At 43.4% G+C, this 19,820-nt stretch overlaps 2 protein-coding genes across 4 annotated transcripts in view; one reads left to right on the forward strand and one right to left on the reverse strand.

Annotated features, from left to right (window-relative positions):
- lipf (lipase, gastric) overlaps window positions 1-12,891 on the forward strand; it is a 79,453-nt gene extending 66,562 nt beyond the window's left edge. For both annotated transcript variants that reach the window (XM_072478964.1, XM_072478965.1), the window contains 3 exons: window positions 1,833-1,904; window positions 2,138-2,209; window positions 10,817-12,891. In XM_072478964.1, the coding sequence (XP_072335065.1) occupies window positions 1,833-1,904; window positions 2,138-2,209; window positions 10,817-11,050 (378 nt within the window). In that variant the 3' untranslated portion in view covers window positions 11,051-12,891. The remainder of the gene's footprint in view (window positions 1-1,832; window positions 1,905-2,137; window positions 2,210-10,816) is intronic.
- A 284-nt stretch (window positions 12,892-13,175) lies between these two features.
- The window catches only part of ankrd22 (ankyrin repeat domain 22), a 29,682-nt gene continuing 23,037 nt past the window's right edge, over window positions 13,176-19,820 (reverse strand). Inside the window, exons 4-6 of one of the 2 annotated variants that reach the window (XM_072478966.1) lie at window positions 19,302-19,379; window positions 17,774-17,872; window positions 13,176-14,265 (exon numbers count right to left, since the gene is read on the reverse strand). In XM_072478966.1, the coding sequence (XP_072335067.1) occupies window positions 14,188-14,265; window positions 17,774-17,872; window positions 19,302-19,379 (255 nt within the window). In that variant the 3' untranslated portion in view covers window positions 13,176-14,187. The remainder of the gene's footprint in view (window positions 14,266-17,773; window positions 17,873-19,301; window positions 19,380-19,820) is intronic. The other variant, XM_072478967.1, reaches the window with a different exon arrangement.

Raw genomic sequence — 19,820 nt, forward strand, 5'->3', positions numbered from 1 at the left:
CTGACCAGTGCTCCTTGGGGGCCAGAGTGGTTTCTGTGGCTGACATGAGGTGCTCCTTTAAAGAGTCTCTGTGTTTCTGGAGCTCGATTGAAAGAAGCTCCATCAACTGCTCCATTGATGGGTGGGCAGGCATTTGTGTTGGTGAATCTGCTTGGTCCGCTATGCTCTGCTCCACCTTGCTCTGCATGTCCCCCCTGGTTCGAGGTTATCATTGAATCATAGAATTTACAGTGCAGAAGGCCATTCGGCCCATCGTGTCTGCACCAGCCCTTACAAAGAGCACCCTACTCAAGCCCACATGTATCTACCCTATCCCAGTAACCCCCACTTAACCTTTTTTAGACACTGAGGGCAATTTAGCATGGCCAACCCACCTAACCCGCACATCTTTGGACTCTGGGATGAAACCGGAGCACCCGGAGGAAACCCACGCAGACACGGGGAGAACGTGCAGACTCCACACAGACAGTGACCCAGCCGGGAATCGAACCTGGGACCCTGGAGCTGTGAAGCAACTGTGCTAACCACTATGGGACTGTGCTGCCCATGGGGTCCTCCTTATACTATTTTTCTGGTTCTGTGGCTGGTTCAATGCCATTTCTTTGGTTGGTTGTTAGTTTGGGGTGAGGGTGGGGGGGATTCTGCGCTCTTTGTCGCCCTGCTGCTGTCGCGGATCCTCATTTCTCTGACTGAGCTCTTGCCTTCCCCCTCTGCGCTCTTTTATCCCGCTACTCTTGCTGATTGTCGCCTCTCTGACTGAGCTCTCGCCTTCCCTCTCTGTGCTGTCATCTCGCTGCTCTCACTGATTGTCGCCTCTCTGACTGAGCTCTTGCCTTCCCTCTCTGTGCTCTTTGTCGCTCGGCTGCTCTCAATAATTCTCAACTCCCAGACTGAGCTCTCGCCTCTCTCTGCGCTCCTTGTCGCTTCATTGATTCTCATCTCCCTCTCTGTGCTCTTTGTCAACCCGCTGATGCTCCCCTCTCAGACTGAGCTCTCATCTTCCCTCTCTCTGCTGTGTTGCTCCGCTGTCTCATTGATTCTCACCTCCCTGACTGTGCTCTTGCCTTCCCTCTTTGTCGTCCCACTGCTCTGGCTGATTATCCCCACCCAGACTGAGCTCTCGCCTTCCCTCTGCATTTTGTCATCCCGCTTCTGTTGCTGATTATCCCCTCTCCGAGCTCTTTATTGCTCCGTTGCTCTCTCTGATTCTCGCCTCTTGGAATGAAAACTTGAAGTTGTCCAGAACTTTGGTGTGTCCTGATTCAAAGTAAATCTTGTTCACCTATTACCCTCTGCTAACTGACCTACTGACTTTTGCAGTGGCTCAATTTTAAAATTCTGATCCGTGTTTTCAAATGCTTCCTTGGCGTCACCCCATTCTCCATCTCTGTAATCCCCTCACAACCCAGTGAGATAACTTCATGTATTTGATTTTGGCCTCTTGGACATCTCCAACATGAGTGGCTGTGCCTTCAGCTGCCTGAACTAAGTGCTGCTTACATGGCTCGGTGTCATATCTTGTTTCATAATGTTTCATTACATTAAATAATGCTATATAATAATCTTTATTGTCACAAGTAGGCATACATTAACACTGCAATGAACAAACAACACATCTTTTGGGACTTGTAGGAGGAAACGGGAGAACCCGGAGGAAAGCCATGCAGACACAGGGAGAACATGCAGACCCCGCACGACAATGACCCTGCACTGTGAAGCAACAGTGCTATCCACTCCGCTACGTGCCATGGAAATAATGTATTTTATACATTTTCTTAACCGTGCTAAACATTTAAAGGACTAATTTTCTATTATTTCCAATATGTTTCCAGAGCAGAGTACCAGTCTATTCAGCACACTGTCCTGCTGGGACCTCTGTACAAAACATTCTTCACTGGAGTCAGGTACAGCCTCAATGTATCATCAATACCTTTGTTTAGTACAACTTATTTTCATTAAAAGTGTGTTCACTTTTCACCGAGTGGAGATTTTCTTTAAAAATTAACATGCAATAGTGTGTTAATACTTTTATTGTGTGGCAGCAGTTTAAGATCACATCAGGTTATGTTTATGCACTTTTAACAGGTTGATTTGGAAACAAATCTTTTGATTATACACTTATTATTATGTTCTTCAGGCTGTGAAAGATGGACATTTTAAGGCTTTTGACTGGGGGTCTTATTCAAAAAACATGGCTCATTATAATCAGGTATTGTACACGAAACTGCTTGCGAAAAATGATTATGTATTTACAAATGCTTCACCCTATGCTTTCTGCAAACTGATTCTGGTCATTTGTACATAATTGGCTTTACATATTGTGAATTAAAAGACATTAAAAGAATTGAAAAATCAATTCCTTCACCTAACAGTTTAGTTTTACCATCTGTGGGAAAACAAGTAGCAATAAGAAGCAACCGCAGAGGGATGATTATTAAAACCGTGTCGCCATTCTGCATGTCCGTTGTCACACTGGACAATTAACGAGGAATTCCCTTTTGGTAAATTGGTTTGTTTTGATTTCTGCTAATTTTCAAGAACTGGCTAAAATGTTCTGGGGGAGAGAGAAAGAATATTTCAGACTATCCACTTAGAATGTGTACCTTATTGTACTGAATCATTGGCGAGGCCTGGGCGCAGCACTGGTGCAGGTGGAGGAAGGTAGGGATAAATCCATCACTTGAAAAAATTATGCAGTCCCCACTTTAGTGTGCAATACCTTTGTACAATTCCCCATGAATTTGAAGAATGAGATCTATTCCATCTTTGAATAATCATTTCATCATTAAAAGCAGATTTCCTATTGTGAAATTTAATCCGTCGAATATTTTACTGTACCATAATACTCATGCTGATTTGAAAGATTCAATTACCATACCTTGAACCAAACCTAACTTTCCCCACATGTAGCTTTTTAATTATGTTCCTCTCTCAAATCTTGCTTACTCTGCAGAACTTCCTTTTCTTCATATGGTATTGGTAGAGACCAATAACTTTTTTTTTAAAGTACGAAATCCCACTTATTTACTAAATAATAAAACTACAAGATTCCACAGTTTAGGAAGACTTTTTTTTTTAACTGTACAAAAGTCAAGCAGAAAAACACAATCTATATTAAACAACCTCCAATATTCTAAAGCTCAAAATCAACATGTTAAACATGAATTAGCAGAAAATTTCAGTTGATTGTGAACTATAAATTGCACATTAAATGGGAGATGCAGTTAAAGATGAAAGATAAGATAGAGATCCTTTGTTGTCACAGTAGGCTTACATTAACACTGCAATGAAGTAATTGTGAAAAGCCCCGAGTCGCCATATTCCGGTGCCTGTTCGGGTACACAGAGGGAGAATTCAGAATTCCCAGCTGGTACAGGAATTGAACCCGTGTTGCTGGCCTTGTCATCAGTCTCGGTCACAAAGTTTTTCAAAATCCTGTCTGCCTCACAAAGACTTCAGTTACTGATCGCCAGCCGGCAGCAGCGCACAACCAACCCGGGTTCAATGGGCATGGTCTTCACCAACAATGGCACAAGTCTTGCAGAACTGCCTCAACTCCCTGGATGGTGTAAATCCACTAATATTATTATCAAGTAACAAAAACAGCTGCACAGCTATGCCTTTGCCTATTTTCAGCTGCTGGATCTAGTCCCCCTCTACTTCAGCCTGTCTGCAGTGCACCACTGGACTAATGAAATTCTGAGCTTGGCGGGCTCTATGTCCTTTTACACGCATTAATGAAAAATTTCCAGCAAATTACAGATTTCCAACATTGTGGTTTTGAAGATCCGCCATTTGTGTCTTTCTTTCTGACCTGAAAGACCAGCTTAAAAAAAAACAGAATTGCCAGTTTCACTCGGTTGAACTGCTACTTCCAACCTTCAGGCAACGTCATGGTTTACCAATGGGTTTTTAAAAGAAAAACCAGAACTGAGTTTTAAAAGCTGGCTTGAAATACCATGAAGCTGTTTGAAGGTCAGGAGCAACAGCCCCCATTCACAGCAACTGTCAGATTTTTTTTTAAGTTAGTCAGTTAAACGGGGAATTGCTTAGAGCAGGAACTGACAGCAGAGTGGTGAATGGAGGAGGAGGCAGCGCTGGAAAGATAGAGCTGCTCCTCCCGTCACAGATTCTGTCTGTCCCACATGGTATATTTTTCACCCAGTTTGTCTCCCTAGAAGTTTTAGTTTCCAATTGCGGTTTCTGTTTTAGTTTCCTTTGAAACTGGGAAACCTTTTCGTTTCCTTTTTTCAGTTTGTGCCCATCTCAAAAAATACAAGCTTTGAAATCATAGATTCATCACAGTATATTCAGTCATAAGTGGGAAATGAATATTCATTTATCTCAGGAAGGTAGAGTTCCTCAATTCTAACCCAAACCTCATTAGCCTAAAAGTGGCACTTCAATGTAAATACCCGAAAACAGGACTTGGGGATTGGAGCGAATCACAGGATTGAAGGATCTAAATTAACTGTAAATTCTAAGTTTACATTGATTATTTTTCTTTCATGGGATGTGGACGTTGCTGGCAAGGCCAGCACTTATTCCCCATCCCTAATTGCCCTTAAACCTGCTTGCTCGGCCATTTCAGTGGGGAATAAAGAGTCAGCACATTGCTGTGGGTCTGGAGTCACATGTAGGCCAGACCTTCCGTAAAGGACATTAGTGAACCAGCCAATCGCTGATTGTTTCACATTTGTTCTCACTGATGAATAATGGTGAGCATCTAAGATCCATGTAATGCAGCTGTAAAGGAAAAAAGTAAAAAGAAACCAACGCGTAAAAAGTGACCATTGATTTAAATTTTCAAAAAGTTTATCGCAGACTCTCCCTGACTCAGATTGTCAGCCTAATTTTCGATTTCAGATTTTTTAGTTTAAATTAAATTCCACCGGTTTCATCAGTGGGATTTCCTGGGTCACTGTCCGTGTAGAGTTTGCACATTCTCCCCGTGTCTGCATGGGTTTCACCCCCACAACCCCAAAGATGTGCAGGTTAGGTGGATTGGCCACGCTAAATTGCCCCTTAATTGGAAAAAAAATAATACTTGGGTACTCTAAAAATTTTTTTTTTTAAATCAGTGGGATTTCAACCTATGTCCCAGATTGTTAATCTGGGCCTCTTGATTTCTAGTCCAGTGACATTACGACTGCACCACGATATCTCCACCCTCCCGATCCCCAACCATTTGTACATGTACTCTATTGCTATCACTGATTTGGATTGTTTATTATGATTCTAGATTAAATTAGACTCAGAATTTAGCTGAAGGGTAGGGAAGGAATAAGAATTCACTCCAAACACTAAAAGAAATGGATTGATATACTGTCACTAACCTTCTGTTACAGGGATAGCACAGTGATTAGCACAGTTGCTTCACAGGGTCCATGGTTCGATTCCCGGCTTGGGTCATTGTCTGTGCAGAGTGCACGTTTACCCGTTTCTGCGTGGGTTTCCTTTGGGCGCTCTGGTTTACTCCCACAGTCCAAAGATGTGCAGGTTAGGTGGATTGGCCATGCTAAATTGCCCTTCGTGTCCAAAAAAATGTTAGCTGGGGTTACTGGGTTACGGGGATAGGGTGGTGTGGGCTTAAATAGGGTGCCCATTCCAAGAGCTGGTGCAGACTTGATGGGCCGAATGGCCTCCTTCTGCACTGTAAATTCTATGATCAGAAGATAGGTATAAAGTCCTCTGGAAGAGATGGATTTGACAGATCAACCAAATGACATGCACACCAATCAATCATTTGAACTTTACTGTGCAAGAGTCATTTGATTTCATCTTTTTCTGGATAGGTCATGCAATTGAGTCTCTATCCCTTTTTACAAAGAAGCACCACTAGCTTTATAGTTCAGTAAAATGAGGTTTGCCAGAAACCAAGTTTTTATTCAAATGCGAACCATAGCCAAAAGAATATGGATTGGTTACAAATTGAAATGCTCTGGAGGAAGAGTGCACGGTATCTGAGAAAACTAATTTCTGTAGAGATATCTGCACTGATTTTCCTCAGTTACACCGGCATCATTAACCTGTAATGTTCAGACTTTGCGTGACTCACATGTTTATTGTTCCTGCGTATAGGGCAGCACAGTAGCACAAGTAGATAGATAGCACTGTGGCTTCACAGCGCCAGGGTCCCAGGTTCGATTCCCGGCTTGGGTCACTGTCTATGCGGAGTCTGCATGTTCTCCCTGTGTCTGCGTGGGTTTCCTCCGGGTGCTCCGGTTTCCTCCCACAGTCCAAAGACGTGCAGGTTAGGTGGATTGGCCATGATAAATTGCCCTTGGTGATCAAAAAGGTTTGGAGGGGTTATTGGGTTACAGGGATAGGGTGTAAGTGAGGGGTTATTGGGCTACGGGGATAGGGTGTAAGTGAGGGCTTAAGTGGGTCGGTGCAGACTCGATGGGCCGAATGGCCTCCTTCTGCACTGTATGCTCTATGTATGGCCCAGCTGTGTAATATTTACATGTTTTTTGGGCAGTGAACTGGTAACTTAGTTATAGAATTCCTACAGTGGAAAAGGAGACCATTCAGCCCATCGAGTCTTCACCGACCTTCTGAAAGAGCACCCTACCCCTGTAACCCCATAACCCCTGCACATCCTTGGACACTAAGGGGCAATTTATCATGGCCAATCCACCTAATCTGCACATCTTTTTTTTTTTAAATTCCAATTAAGGGGCAATTTAGCGTGGTCAATCCACCTAACATGCACATCTTTGGGTTGTGGGGTGAAACCCACGCAAACATGGGGAGAATGTGCAAACTCCACACGGACAGTGACCCAGGGCCCGGATTCGAACCCAGGTCCTCAGCGCCGTAGTCCCAGTGCTATTCACTGCGCCACATGCCGCCCTCAATCTGCACATCTTTGGACTGTGGGAGGAAACCCACTCAGACACAGGGGCAGATGTTATTTCATTATAATTGTTCCAAGCAACAGGCAAACATTTGTAAGGGCTTCAGACAACAATACAGACCACTTAAATCTGATAACATCTGAATCAGCTGGAAACTAATTTGCCAGTGGAAGATAAAGTATCAATTTATCTCCTGATTTTTAAAAAATTGTTGGTTTTTGATCATTTATAATATTGAATGACCCTGAAGCTGGTAGAAATGCAACGTTCTGGAACCTCCGACAGTGTTGAAACATTCCGCTCTGCATCATCCCCCTCATCAACTATGGATGAACTTGGATTGGCATAACGTTATCACATTACCCTGCCTCCGATTCATCCCACATGAAATGAATTGCATTTAAATAGTTACTGTTTGCTCGTAATTATGGCAGCCAGTTTGCAGACAGCAAGGTATGTAATAATCCTTTGATTCCGGTGGTGGCCATGGAGTGAGTGATCGGACATTTGGCAGCTCCCTCTCGAGGCGATTTTTTCGGACATTTTCCCCACTTGTAGGGTGGATGTTTTGGTGAAAAAAAGGGACAGGAGTGACTGGCGAAAGCGATACTCCACTTGTGTGGCTGGCGGATTGTTCCACGGACCAGAAGTGGGGTTAAAAGTAGGGAGTAGTTGGAGCAAGAGAATCTTCATGCGCCACAGGTCAAGATGGTGGAGGGTAAAGGGCCTGTCCTGCCCACCCAGTGGTCGACGGAGCAACTGGTGAACATCTTGAATGAGAAGTTCAGCGGGCAGAGGAGGGAGGCCAGGAGGATCTAGCCAAGGCGGTGGAACCACTAATAGTGGGAATTCACCGCGTGGAACAGAGGGTGGAGTCCCAGGCCAGGATATTCGGAAAGTGGAGATGGTGGGGGAGCACGAGGAGCAACTTGACTCGTTAGCGGCTGAAATCGGTATGATGTGGGAGACTCAGAAGCGGTTAAAGAAGGTGGAGGATCTGGAGAATCACTCCACCAGGTTGGTCACATGGAAAGTGAGGGGGCTGAATGGGCCAGTCAAACGGTCGCGTGTTCGCACACTTGAGGAGCTTGAAGGTGGATGTGGCTTTTTTTACAACAAACGCATTTGAAGGGCAGCACGGTAGCATAGTGGTTAGCACAATTGCTTCACAGCTCCAGGTTTGATTCCCGGCTTGGGTCACTGACTGTGCGGAGTCTGCACGTTCTCCCCGTGTGTGCGTGGGTTTCTTCTAGGTGCTCCGGTTTCCTCCCATATTCCAAAGATGTGCAGGTTAGGTGGATTGGCCATGCTAAATTGCCCTTAGTGTCCAAACATTTTTCCCTTAGTGTTGGGTGGGGTTACTGGGTTATGGTGGAGGTGTGGGCTTGGGTAGGGTGCTCTTTCCAAGAGCCGGTGCAGACTCGATGGGCTGAATGGCCTCCACTGTAAATTCGATGATTCTATGAAGATCGGGGATCAGACTAGGTTGGAGGAAAGGATGGGTGATAGGGCAGGTCTTTCTCTCTGGGTTGGACATTTACAGGGGGATGCAGTGCTGGTAAAATAGTGGGTGGCGTTCGAGGTTGGGGACATTGTGGCTGATCCAGGTAGGGGTAGGTTTGTGATGGTGAGCGGGAAGCTGGAGGGGATACGGTGGTTTTGGTTAATGTTTATGCCCCAAACTGGGACAATGTGGAGTTTGACGCGAGTGTTGGGGAAGATCCCGGACCTGGACTCGTACAGGTTGATCGTGGGACTTTAACATGGACATTGAGTCAGGTTTGGACTGGTCAAGCCCGAGATCGGGGAGGGTGTCAGTGTCGGTGAAGGAGCTGATAGGGTTCATTGAGCGCATGGTGGAGGTGGACCCGTGGAGGTTTGGGAGGCCGAGGACGAAGGCGTTCTCGTACCTTTCCCATGTGCACTGGGTGTATTCCTGGATTTATTTTTCCATGGTGGACAAGATGCTGCTGGCGGGGGTCGTCGCTCTGGGTTCTAGGTGATCGTGGTTTTGACCATGCACCACACTGGATAGATTTGCGAGTTGGCGTGGGGCACAGTGCCCGCAATGGGTGTGGGGTTACTGGCGGATGAGGTTTGCAAACTGGTGAGGGCTGCCATCCGGGGGTATGTGGAACTAAATGATACAGGGGCGGTCTCGGCCGCCACGCTATGAGAGGCGCTCAAGGCAGTGGTTTGGGGGAGTTCATTTTGATCTGGACGCATAAGGAAAAACGAGCAGAGGTGGCACGGCTGGTGGACGAGATTCTGAGGTATTCGGGGGAACTGGAGGCAGAGTTGTTGAATGAAGGCAGAAGCACCACATGGAATTCGGGCTGGTGTCCACTGGGAAGGCAGTAGGGTAGCAGCGGAGGACCAGAGGGGCAGTGTATGAGTACAGGGAGATGGTTAGTAGGATTCTGGCCCACCAATTTAGGAAGCAGGAGATGGCAAAGGAGATTGGAAGGGTGAAGGACAGGAGGGGAAGAGTGGTACTGGACCCGGTGGGGCGAGTATTCCCACAGGATGCTTTGTGAATCTGAGCCCCTGGCCGGGGGGCGGGGAGGGGAATGCGGTGGTTCCTGGATGGGTTAGCGTTCCCCAAGGTGGAGGAGGACCTGGTAGACGGGTTGGGGGCCCCCATTGGGCTAGTGGAAGTGATGGAGAGAAAGGGGCAATGCAGGCAGGGAAGGCCCCGGATGGGTTCCCTGTGGAATTTTATAAGAAGTTTGTGAGGGGACCTCAGGCCTCTGCTGGTGATGGCATATATTGAGGTGAGAGAAAGTGGGGAGCTCCCCTCTACATTATCGCCGGCGTCCATATCCCGAATAATGAAGAAATATAAAGATCCGGAGCAATGTGGGTCCTACCGCCCCTTATCGTTATTAAATGTGGACGCCAAATTGATGGCAAAGATCCTGCCCTCTCATACCGAGGATTGTGTGCCCGGGGTGATAGGGAAGACCAGACAGGGTTTGTAAAGGGGAGGCAATTAGGAAATTATTGAACGTGATATTGATGTCCCCGGAGGGCCAGGACGTGGAGGTGGCAGTGGATGTTGAGAAGGCTTTCGATCAGGTGGAGTGGGAGTATCTGTGGGAAGTGTTAGGACAGTTGGCATTCGGACAGGGGTTTGTGGACCTGGTCCGGCTGTTGTACAGGTGCCGGTAGCGAGCGTGCAAATGAATTGTGTGTGCTAGGGTTACTTGGATTACACCGTGAGGCAAGGTAGGGGTGCCTGCTCTCCCCGTTGCTTTTTGCCTTTGCAATAGGGCCACTGGCAATGGCGCTTAGAGCGTTGAGGACTTGGAGAGGGATTGTGTGGGGAGGGGATGATTGAGCACAGGGTCTTGCTGTATGCAGGCGACTATTGCTTACATTTTGGACCCATTGGAGAAATCATGAGTATCCTGGAGGAGTTTGGCCGGTTTTCCGGGTACAAGCTAAATATGGGGACGAATGAACTGTTCCCAATCAAGGGCAGGAGAGGAGGTTGGGAGAGCTGCTGTTTAAGGTGGTAGGGGAGGGGTGTTTCAGGTACTTAGGCATCCAGGTGGCACAGGGATGGGCGCAGCAGCATTAACTGAACCTGGCTCGGTTCAGTGCTAAAACTACGTACAGTATAGTTTGTTATAGGGAGTTGTCTTATTAAGAAAAGATGTAGACTTATCTACAAATGTATATCTGAATTTAATATGGGGTTTGACTAAATATGGATCCAGAAGTATCGATTTTGCTCATTAACTTTGACCCCATTTGCTCTGTTTACTTCATTTCACACATGGTAACTTGTTTCCAATTTCACTGCAATAAATTTGCTTGGAATCAGAGGAACACATGATTATTCCAGGGATAAATCATTTGTGCTGTCCTTCAACAACACAGAAACAAACATACTGTAATGTTTTAAGCATCTTGGCTAAATTCTGAAGCTCTAATTTTCTTCTATGTTCCAGACTGAACCACCAACATACGACTTAAAATCAATGCACGTTCCTACTGCTATCTGGTCTGGAGGACATGATTGGCTAGCTGATCCCCATGATGTGGATACGTTATTGAAGCAAATACCCAATGTTATTTACCGTAAGGAAATCCCCGATTGGGAACATCTGGATTTCATCTGGGGTATGGATGCTCCGCGGCGCATGTACTACGACATGATTAGTGTCATGAGAAAGTATGAGTGAGCTGCGGACAGTCTGCGATGCACTATTTTAAAACTGGAGTTAATGGATGCTCTGTTTAAGATTTGTGTTTTTAAAAATTTTTCCCTTTACAGCTGCATTATTTGGATCTTCAATGTTCTTAAATGATTCTTTAAAAAGAGAGATAATATAACGGATTTAAAACTATTAAAGCTTTGTATTTAGTTGCCCGGATCGTGCCTGAGCCGTCTATAAGCAAGAAGTGAGTGCCTAATCCCTTATCTTGATAAACTCTGCATAACAGTCATAATGCTATGGTTAAATGTCAAGCTGAGCCCTGATTAATTATTCTTTAGAGACTGGAAGAAAAAATTGGGAGTGACCAGGGATATGTTTTTAGAAAATTTCTTTTGACTTGATCTTCCTGCCGAAAGCAGGCTAATTTATCCTCTTGTGCAATTGGATAAAGCCATAGTATACCATCTCTTCCTTAGAGGACCCTTCTTGAACCACTGTTTCCTTCAGTGGTTCAATGATGTTGGGTACGGAGTGCGAGCAACAATGGAGGAGTGGTAGTACATTTCCAAGTCAGGATGTGTGATTTCCTCAAAGAGGCCACCTTAATATTAGGTACATTTATGGCACATAGCTTATAAATCAAACTTTGAGTGAATTTCTTTAGCTCATGTGTAAGAGCATGGTGTTATTTTGATAGTGATGTTAGAGTTATAAATGTATGCTTGATTTGAAATTAAATTTCACCTTCTGCACCTCTTCATTTGAAGTCACTTAATTTAGAAAATGGTAAAAATTCAAAACCTTTGAATTAGGGAGTAGACTAATATGATTCAGTTCATGCTTGATGTCCAAATACTTGACTGGCATCTGACTTGAAAATATGAATTGTACCATATTGTGTATGAGCTTGGAGATTGTGGGAATTATTAAATCATACAAGCACTCTCACTCGAGAATTTAAAATGTAGGTCCACTGAGGTCAGTTGGTGCTTCAGGTCTAATTTTGAATGTGCTTTTTAATGTCACAGTTTGGATTTACCCGTAGGATCAATTGTTTACATGAGAAACAGCAGCTAATATTGCTTAAGTAAAAACAGAAAATGCTGGATAAACTCAGGTCTGGCATCATCTGTGGAGAGAGACGTTGAGTTTTTCTCTCTCTCCACAGATGCTATCAGGCCTACTGTGTTGATCCAGTATCTGCAGCAGTACTTGCTTTTATTGTAATGTTGTTTAAGGAAGAGCTTGCGTGATCTTTGGTTGTGGACATCTAGAATAACCAGATCATTTTACGATGACTTTGGTCAAATTGACTTCTGATGTTATAGAAAAGATGGATCTGGTTAGTTTAGGTGCTAGTTTCAGCTGAAGAAATTGTGTTTGTGCACTGACCTGCTGCATAGTTGGCTTGTCTTCCTGAAAAAAAAACTGCCAATCAGTTTTGGCTGACTTTACATCTTTAAAAAGAACTTGGGTGTTTTTAAAAATTTTTATAATGCTTTTAGATTTGAAGCATCTTGCGCAGTTACCTGCACAATGAGTGGGCACGTGGAGGACCAGACTCAATACCCAATGTGGACGGGCAGTAAATTTAAAATTATTAGGACAACAATAATCAAGACATTGTTATACTAATTAAGCTGGTTTAAGAAAGGGTGCTGTCTGTGGGTTTTAGGAGTGGAGTGTATAAAGAGTCCTTTTTAAAAACCCACATCTGTGTGTTAAGCACAATAGGAAGGCTGCTGGTTTGAAGAATACTATTAAACTTGTCTGCACATTACAGTTTTGATATAGCCTTTAATATCTTGTCACAATTGTCTTGCTATCACAATGAACCATTTTCAATAAAGTTTGTTTTAATTTTATTCCAATGCTGGTTTTGATTTTGCCCAGATTTTTAAGCAAAGATTAGCAGATGTCTAATTTATGCAGTAAATCCTGATGAGCAACATCTGAATTTTCAGAGTTGGAATTTAAATGGGAGGTTACCAGCCTATCCTGGTGGCTTTCATAAGGCCCTCTTAGGATCTGGCTCATTTGCTTAGCTAGAAAAAAGGACCAGAGAAACTATTACAAACAAGTTACACAAAGGCACTCAAAAGGTAGTTTGCATTACAGGTTGGTCTTGCAACAAAAACTCAAGAAGACATTTAGATAAAAAGTTAGTGGGACTAAATTTAATTTTGATGGTTGACAAGATAATGGAGCAATGTCCACTTTTTTTTAAAGCAGGTTTGATTTAGAAATCTTCATCCCCCGTTTGCAGCAACTGTGCTTCCTGAAAATATAGAGTCATGGTTCCAGAATACTGCCATTCAAAAATACAAAATTTAACTTCACATTTCAAAGTCATACCCTGCACAGGAATATTTAATAATCTTTTAGTGTCACAGGTAAACTTACATTAACACTGCAATGAAGTTATTGTGAAAATCCCCTAGTCGCCACACTACAGCGCCTGTTCGGGTACACTTGAGGGAGAATTCGGAATTCCAATTCACCTAACAAGCACGTCTTTTGGGACTTGTGTGTTCCTGTTTCCTCTCACACAGACATGGGGAGAACATGTAGACTCCGCACAGACAGCGGCCCAAGCCGGGAATCGAACCTGGGTCCCTGGTGCTGTGAAGCAACAATGCTAACCACTATGCTACTGTGCCTGGTGTCTCAGGGGGACCTGTCAAACTTGGATTAACTAATTTCCTGGATCCAAACAATGCTAATGTAAGAAGATTTTGCAGGGCACTACCCAGCTCGTCTGAAAATATTTGGAAGTACTTTAAGTCAACTCATTGTTGTTTTGTAGGAATATGTGACAGGCAGTTTGCACAGATTTTGAAAAAAAAATCTGGTTATTTATTTCAAAGTGATGTTGGTTGATTCCTAGTGCCACAAGGACGGTTACATCCTTTTGATAGGACAGGCGATGCCTCAATTTAATATCTCATTGAAAGGCAGCCGAAAGTGCAGCACTCCTTTTGAAATGCCAGCCTGTGCTCAAGTAGGACTGAATCCACAATCTTCAGTTGGGTGATAAGCTACCATTAAACCACAATGCTTTTTACACCATTTTGTTTCCTTGCTGCAAAGTCAGACATCAATTCATTTTCTCCACAGATCTTATTTATTTTCTACATACAAACAACAGATTTCAGAATTTTCTACGATTTCTTCTGGAACAGAGCGACAATCTGTGGGAACTTTAATCGGGTGGCAATGTCCAGGGGCGTTTCTCCATTCTTTAAAAAAAAAAGAACAATTCATGCAATTATTTCCTTATTGTCTTAAGTCAGAAAAGCTAATTCAAGTAGCTTATTTCAAAGGATCCACAATGATCTTTGACGCATTTTATATAAATTCATTTTAAGCAGGCAAATATGAAAATCTGCATTTCCATTACAATGGGTGGCTTTTGCCATTTGAAATTTGTTAATATTTCAAAGTATAACTGAGCATGAAATTATAATGGGTGTTGAAATGACTGAAGGCAAACTTTTCTCAACTGGACTGGTCTGAGCATCACTACAGGTGAGAAAAAGGTTGGAATTGGTGTTGAGCCTGAAGCTTACTTGCCCTGGCTTCACATTCAAGTAAATGTTTTTAAAATTTACATTTTAAGTGGTAGCCTCCAGTTGGCTGCATGTGGGCATGGTTATCCACGCAGCTGACCCAGCACCAACTATATTCAGGGAAGCAAGTGCCTATCTTGGATACATGTTCTCTATGCCCATACTTCAGCCTCTACCACTATGGTTGGTGTCATGAATTTGTACACATGCAACCTACCTTTTGGACAATTTTAGGCACCTGTAAAATGGCATGCCATCAAATACATTTCTCAGCCTAAAAGGTTTGTTATAATCTTCCAATTTCAGTTAATTCAGAAGCTCTGGCCAATCTATTGTTAATTTAAATAAGCATGCATTATGGTATACTAAGAAGGAAAGTGCCAAGGTAGGAAAATATAGTATAATTAATTCTATAACTGGAAAACGAGACACGAATGAGTAATGGCCAGAAATTTTAAGCACTACAGGTAAATAAATAGAAGAAACAGGAGAAAAACAATATGACAGCAGAAGAATAGGTTAGGATGTTGGGTCTAAATAAGCATTCTTTACACAAATGCATGGAGGATAAGAAACAAAAAGAATGAATTACAGTTAGAGGGTGCAACAGGGAAGCCATTACTGAGACATGGTCTGGAATTACTAACCTGTTGAAACACATTTTGTAACAGGAAGGGCCTTGGTATCAGGTGAGATTTCAGATGGTGGGAATTGATCGTCAGATTAATAAAGCAGCAGGGAAGCACTGAACCTGCATCAACATGGTTGATAAGGCTCAAGAATCATTTGCATGCTGATTAACATGTTTAAACATTATCCTTGGTGTTTGAATAGCAAACGAGAATCATGGGCCATCAGTTCTGACAAGTGATAGCTGGGGTGTTGAAGCAGAGAGGGTGGAAGGCCAACCATTTCACAGCTGCATGCCACAGGATGACCAAAGGAAATCAGCCTGAAGGTCAGAATGTGGGCCAGAGCCACTGACATTTTTGCCAGCATACCTCAGTACAATATTACCTCTGACATTGGAGTCTGGATTATGTGAACTAGATGGTACAAATTAGAGCATATTGGCCAGAAAATAGTAGCAGGCCATACAGCCCTTAGAGCCTCCTCCACCATTTATCATGGCTGATTATCTCCTCTTTCCCCCCCGCCGTGCCCAATATCCTCCCCCCCCCCCTGCCGTGCCCAATATCCTTTGATCGCTTTAGCCCCAAGAGCTATATCTAACTCTTGAAAACATACCAATGTTTTGGCCTCAACTGCTTTCTGTGGCAGCAAATTCCACAAGCTTACCCTCCAGGTGAAGATATTTCTCCTCTCAAACTGAGTACCCTTAGACTGTGACCCCTAGTTTTGGACTTCCCCACCACCGGGAATGTCCTTTCTGCATTTACCCTGGCTAGTCTTGTTAGGATTTTATAGCTTTATGAGATCCTTCCCATTCATTCTTCCAAACTCCAGCGAATATAATCCTAACCGGCTCAATCTCTTCATACATCAATCCCACCATCCCACGAATCAGTCTGGTAAACCTTCGCTGCACACCTTCTATAACAAGAGCATCCATCCTCAGATAAGGAGACCAAAACTGTATACTATTCCAGGTGTGATGTCACGATGGCCCTGTATAACTGCAGCAAGACATCCCCGTTCCTGTACGCAAATACTCTCGTTATGAATGCCAACATACCATATTGCCTTCTTTACTGCACCCTGCATGCTTACTTTCAACAACTGGTGAGTCTCGTTGCACATTCCCCTCAGTCTATAAGCCATTCAGATAATAATGTCTTGTTTTTGCTATCAAAGTGACTAACCTCACATTTATGTACATTACACTGCATATGCCAATTCAAACTGAAGCATCTCTGCATCCTCCTTATGGCTCACCCTCCCACCCAACTTTTGTGACATCTGCAAATTTGGAGATAATACATTTAATTCCCTCATCCAAATTCATTAATATGCATAGTGAATAGCTGAAGCACCACCAGTCACTGCCTGCTGTTTGGAAAAAGGCCCATTTATTCCTATTTCCATCTCCACATCATTAAAGTTTTTATAATGGACTCCAGCATTTTCCACTACAGACACCAGGCAGAATTCCCTGTTTTCTAAACCCTGGCCCATAACAGTAATTACAGTAGAAATTGGCATTTCTGCTCCCATTTCTTATGATCAGTAAAGAAGAAAATAATGGCAATGAAAAGTGACAACCGTCAGTACCAAGCGGTTCCCCTTACAGGAAGTTAAGAAGTTGGTGAGAATACTGGAAGATTATAGTTAGGATATCTGCAAAGTTCTTCAATTACAAAACTGCACATGTCACTGCACTATTTTTAGAAAACAGAAGGAAACTGGAAGTTATAGGCCATCTCACACAACATTATGTTGTGGAAATTATTAAAGTTTATAATTAAAGATAAGTGACTGAAAACCTTGAAAATGTTAGTTGATTAGAGAGCCAGCATTGATTTGTAAAATGCCTGATGAACCGGAATTGAAGTTTTTGGATGAGGTGAGTAATGGCCATGGGAACATCTATGGAATGTCAAGAGACTGCTAGCTAAAATTTGAAACTCCAATTGACTTGAGTGGAAGGAGTCTGAGGGCTGAGATAATAGGCAGGTACTCTTAATTGGCAGAGAGACTAAGTGGGTTTCCTCCCGCAGTCCAAAGAAATGCAGGTTGGGTGGATTGGCCATGATAAAATTGTCTCTTAGCGTCAGGTGGGGTTATAGGGTTACAGATATAGGGTGGGGGAGTGGGCCTAGTAGCATGCTCTTTCAGAGGGTTGGTGTAGACTCAATGGGCCGAATGGCCTCCTTCTACACTAAGAATTCTATGACAGGGACCTGTGCTAGGGTCTCAACTATTCAGAGCGTTAGTAACTTAGTGGATGGGAGAGAGAGCCATATGGAAAAAGATAGGGTATAGCGGGAAATGTATTGAATTAAGCAAATGGACAAAAAACTGACAAATGGTTTTCAATGGAGACCACCAAGATCATCCATATAAAAAATACAAATAGGTATTTTCAGCTGTGATGTGCGCGCTCCGGAGATGTTCAGTGTAGCACAGTAAAAGATAGCACAGCAATTGAACCTTTCTGATCCAACATCAGAATGTGCGATAGGAAATACACCTTAAATAAGCCACAGAAATGGTTTACCTGGTTAGCAATGAATGCATCTGCATTTGCTTTAACGAGAACAGTAACAATCCTTTTATTTTTCATTTGACAAGCATAGTGAAGTGCTGTGTTACCTTTCTGTAACAAGATTAAAACATGTTATATCAAACCCCACAAAACCCACGTCAGGCTGAAGACAAGAGCACTCCCGCGGTGCCAATCTTCATCAAAAGGCAAAACTGTCAAACTCAGCTGAAAACAAAATCACCCGACTGCTGCAGCAGTGAGACATTGGGAAAAAAACACTGGGAAATAGACAAGAAATTACAGGTGAGAATTTATTCCAGAAAAATGTAACTGGTAACAGGCAAGAAGTTTGAAGAATGAAAGCTTTCCATGCCATTTGTTCAAGAGTAGTTTTTGGTCCAGTTTGACAAACAGGACAATTGTTTCCTTTGGATTGAAGTACTTTTGCGCGGAGTACTGCTTTCCGGTAGTTGGTTCTGGGGTCAGACCAGGAGCCAATGTAAGTCAGCAAACAGGTGAGCAGGTCTTAAACGAAAGAGAAAATGCTGGAAAATCTCAGCAGGTCTGGCAGCATCTATAGGGAGAGAAAAGAGCGAACGTTTCGAGTCCGATGACTCTTTGTCAAAGCTAACAGACAGAGAAAGTGGGAAATATTTATACTGTGGAGTGAGAATGAAAGATGAATCAGACCCACAGAAATCCAGGGAAACCGGGTGCTAATGGCCACAGAACCAAGGGGCTCTCTCCCTATAGATGCTGCCAGACCTGCTGAGATGTTCCAGCATTTTCTCTTGCGTTTCTGATTCCAGCATCCGCAGTAATTTGCTTTTATTTGAGCAGGTTGTAACTTATGTTCCGATAAGAGTTTTGGATGAGTTCAAAGAATGCAAGATAATTATTGCCAGGAGAGCCTTGGGAATAATTAAGTCTGAAGGTAACACAGCCATGGATGGTGGTTTCAGCAGTAGATGGGATAAGGCAGGGGCACAGACAGATGATGAGACAGAGGTAGAGGAACCTGATTTGGGTGATGGAGAAGATATAGAATAAGGAGCGATAGAGCAGTTGTCCTTTCTTGGCTGGGGGTGGTGGTGGGGGGGGGGGGGGGCGGAAGGGAGAATGAAGGGACAGGGGTAATCTTGCCAGGAAAGTAGTGGACCCCTCAGGATTAATACCAGTCACAAAAATAGCCCCTGTGGGCATAAACATCGAACATAAGCTGCTAAACTTTGAATCAATCTTACTTCCAGTCACTGAGGTGAAGCAGCACCAAAGCATGTGTTTTGTAAAAAAAAAAGCTAATTCAAAAAGAAAATTCTCAAGATAGCTGGACATATGCTTGCAGAGGAAAATAGTTGCTGGGTTATAGGGAAACACTTCGGGAAAGACTTGGGCAATGGAACTCTTTGAAAAAGAGTTAGAACAGGCATGATGAGCAATGGTCTGCTGTGCTTTATGATTCTATAAAATCTATATCAGAACCCAGTGTTTTATCCACACATGAACAGAAATATTTATAATCATATTCATCGATCCTTACATTGTCTGTTGCATTAACATCGGCTTTAGCATTCAGCAACATCCTGATCAGCATTTCATTCCGACTCTTCTTTGATTCCTATGCAACAAGTTTACACAAACGTATAAAAAAGGAGTTAACTGAAAAATCTCTTTATATTTTACTATCGCCATGGATGAATGTTTATACAGCAGCTTAATCGTATTTCGTGACAAGCCGTTCATAGTTACACAAATAAGATTGGCAGCTAATTTGCGTGAAGCAAGTCAGGTTTCGTTGAAGGAGGACTGCTAATAATAATCTTTAGTGTCACAAGTAGGCTTACATTAACACTGCAATGAAGCCACTGTGAAAAGCCCCTAGTCGCCACATTCCGGCACCTGTTCGGGTACACGGACGGAGAATTCTGAATGTCCAAATTACCTAACAGCACGTCTTTCGGGACTTGTGGTAGGAAACTCGGAGAAAACCCACACAGACAGGGAGAACGCTAGTCAGGGCACCAGGAATCCGGCTCTTCTGCAGATGTAAAAATGTTTT

This window comes from Scyliorhinus torazame, chromosome 16, assembly GCF_047496885.1.
Source record: "Scyliorhinus torazame isolate Kashiwa2021f chromosome 16, sScyTor2.1, whole genome shotgun sequence".
NCBI lineage: Eukaryota > Metazoa > Chordata > Chondrichthyes > Carcharhiniformes > Scyliorhinidae > Scyliorhinus > Scyliorhinus torazame.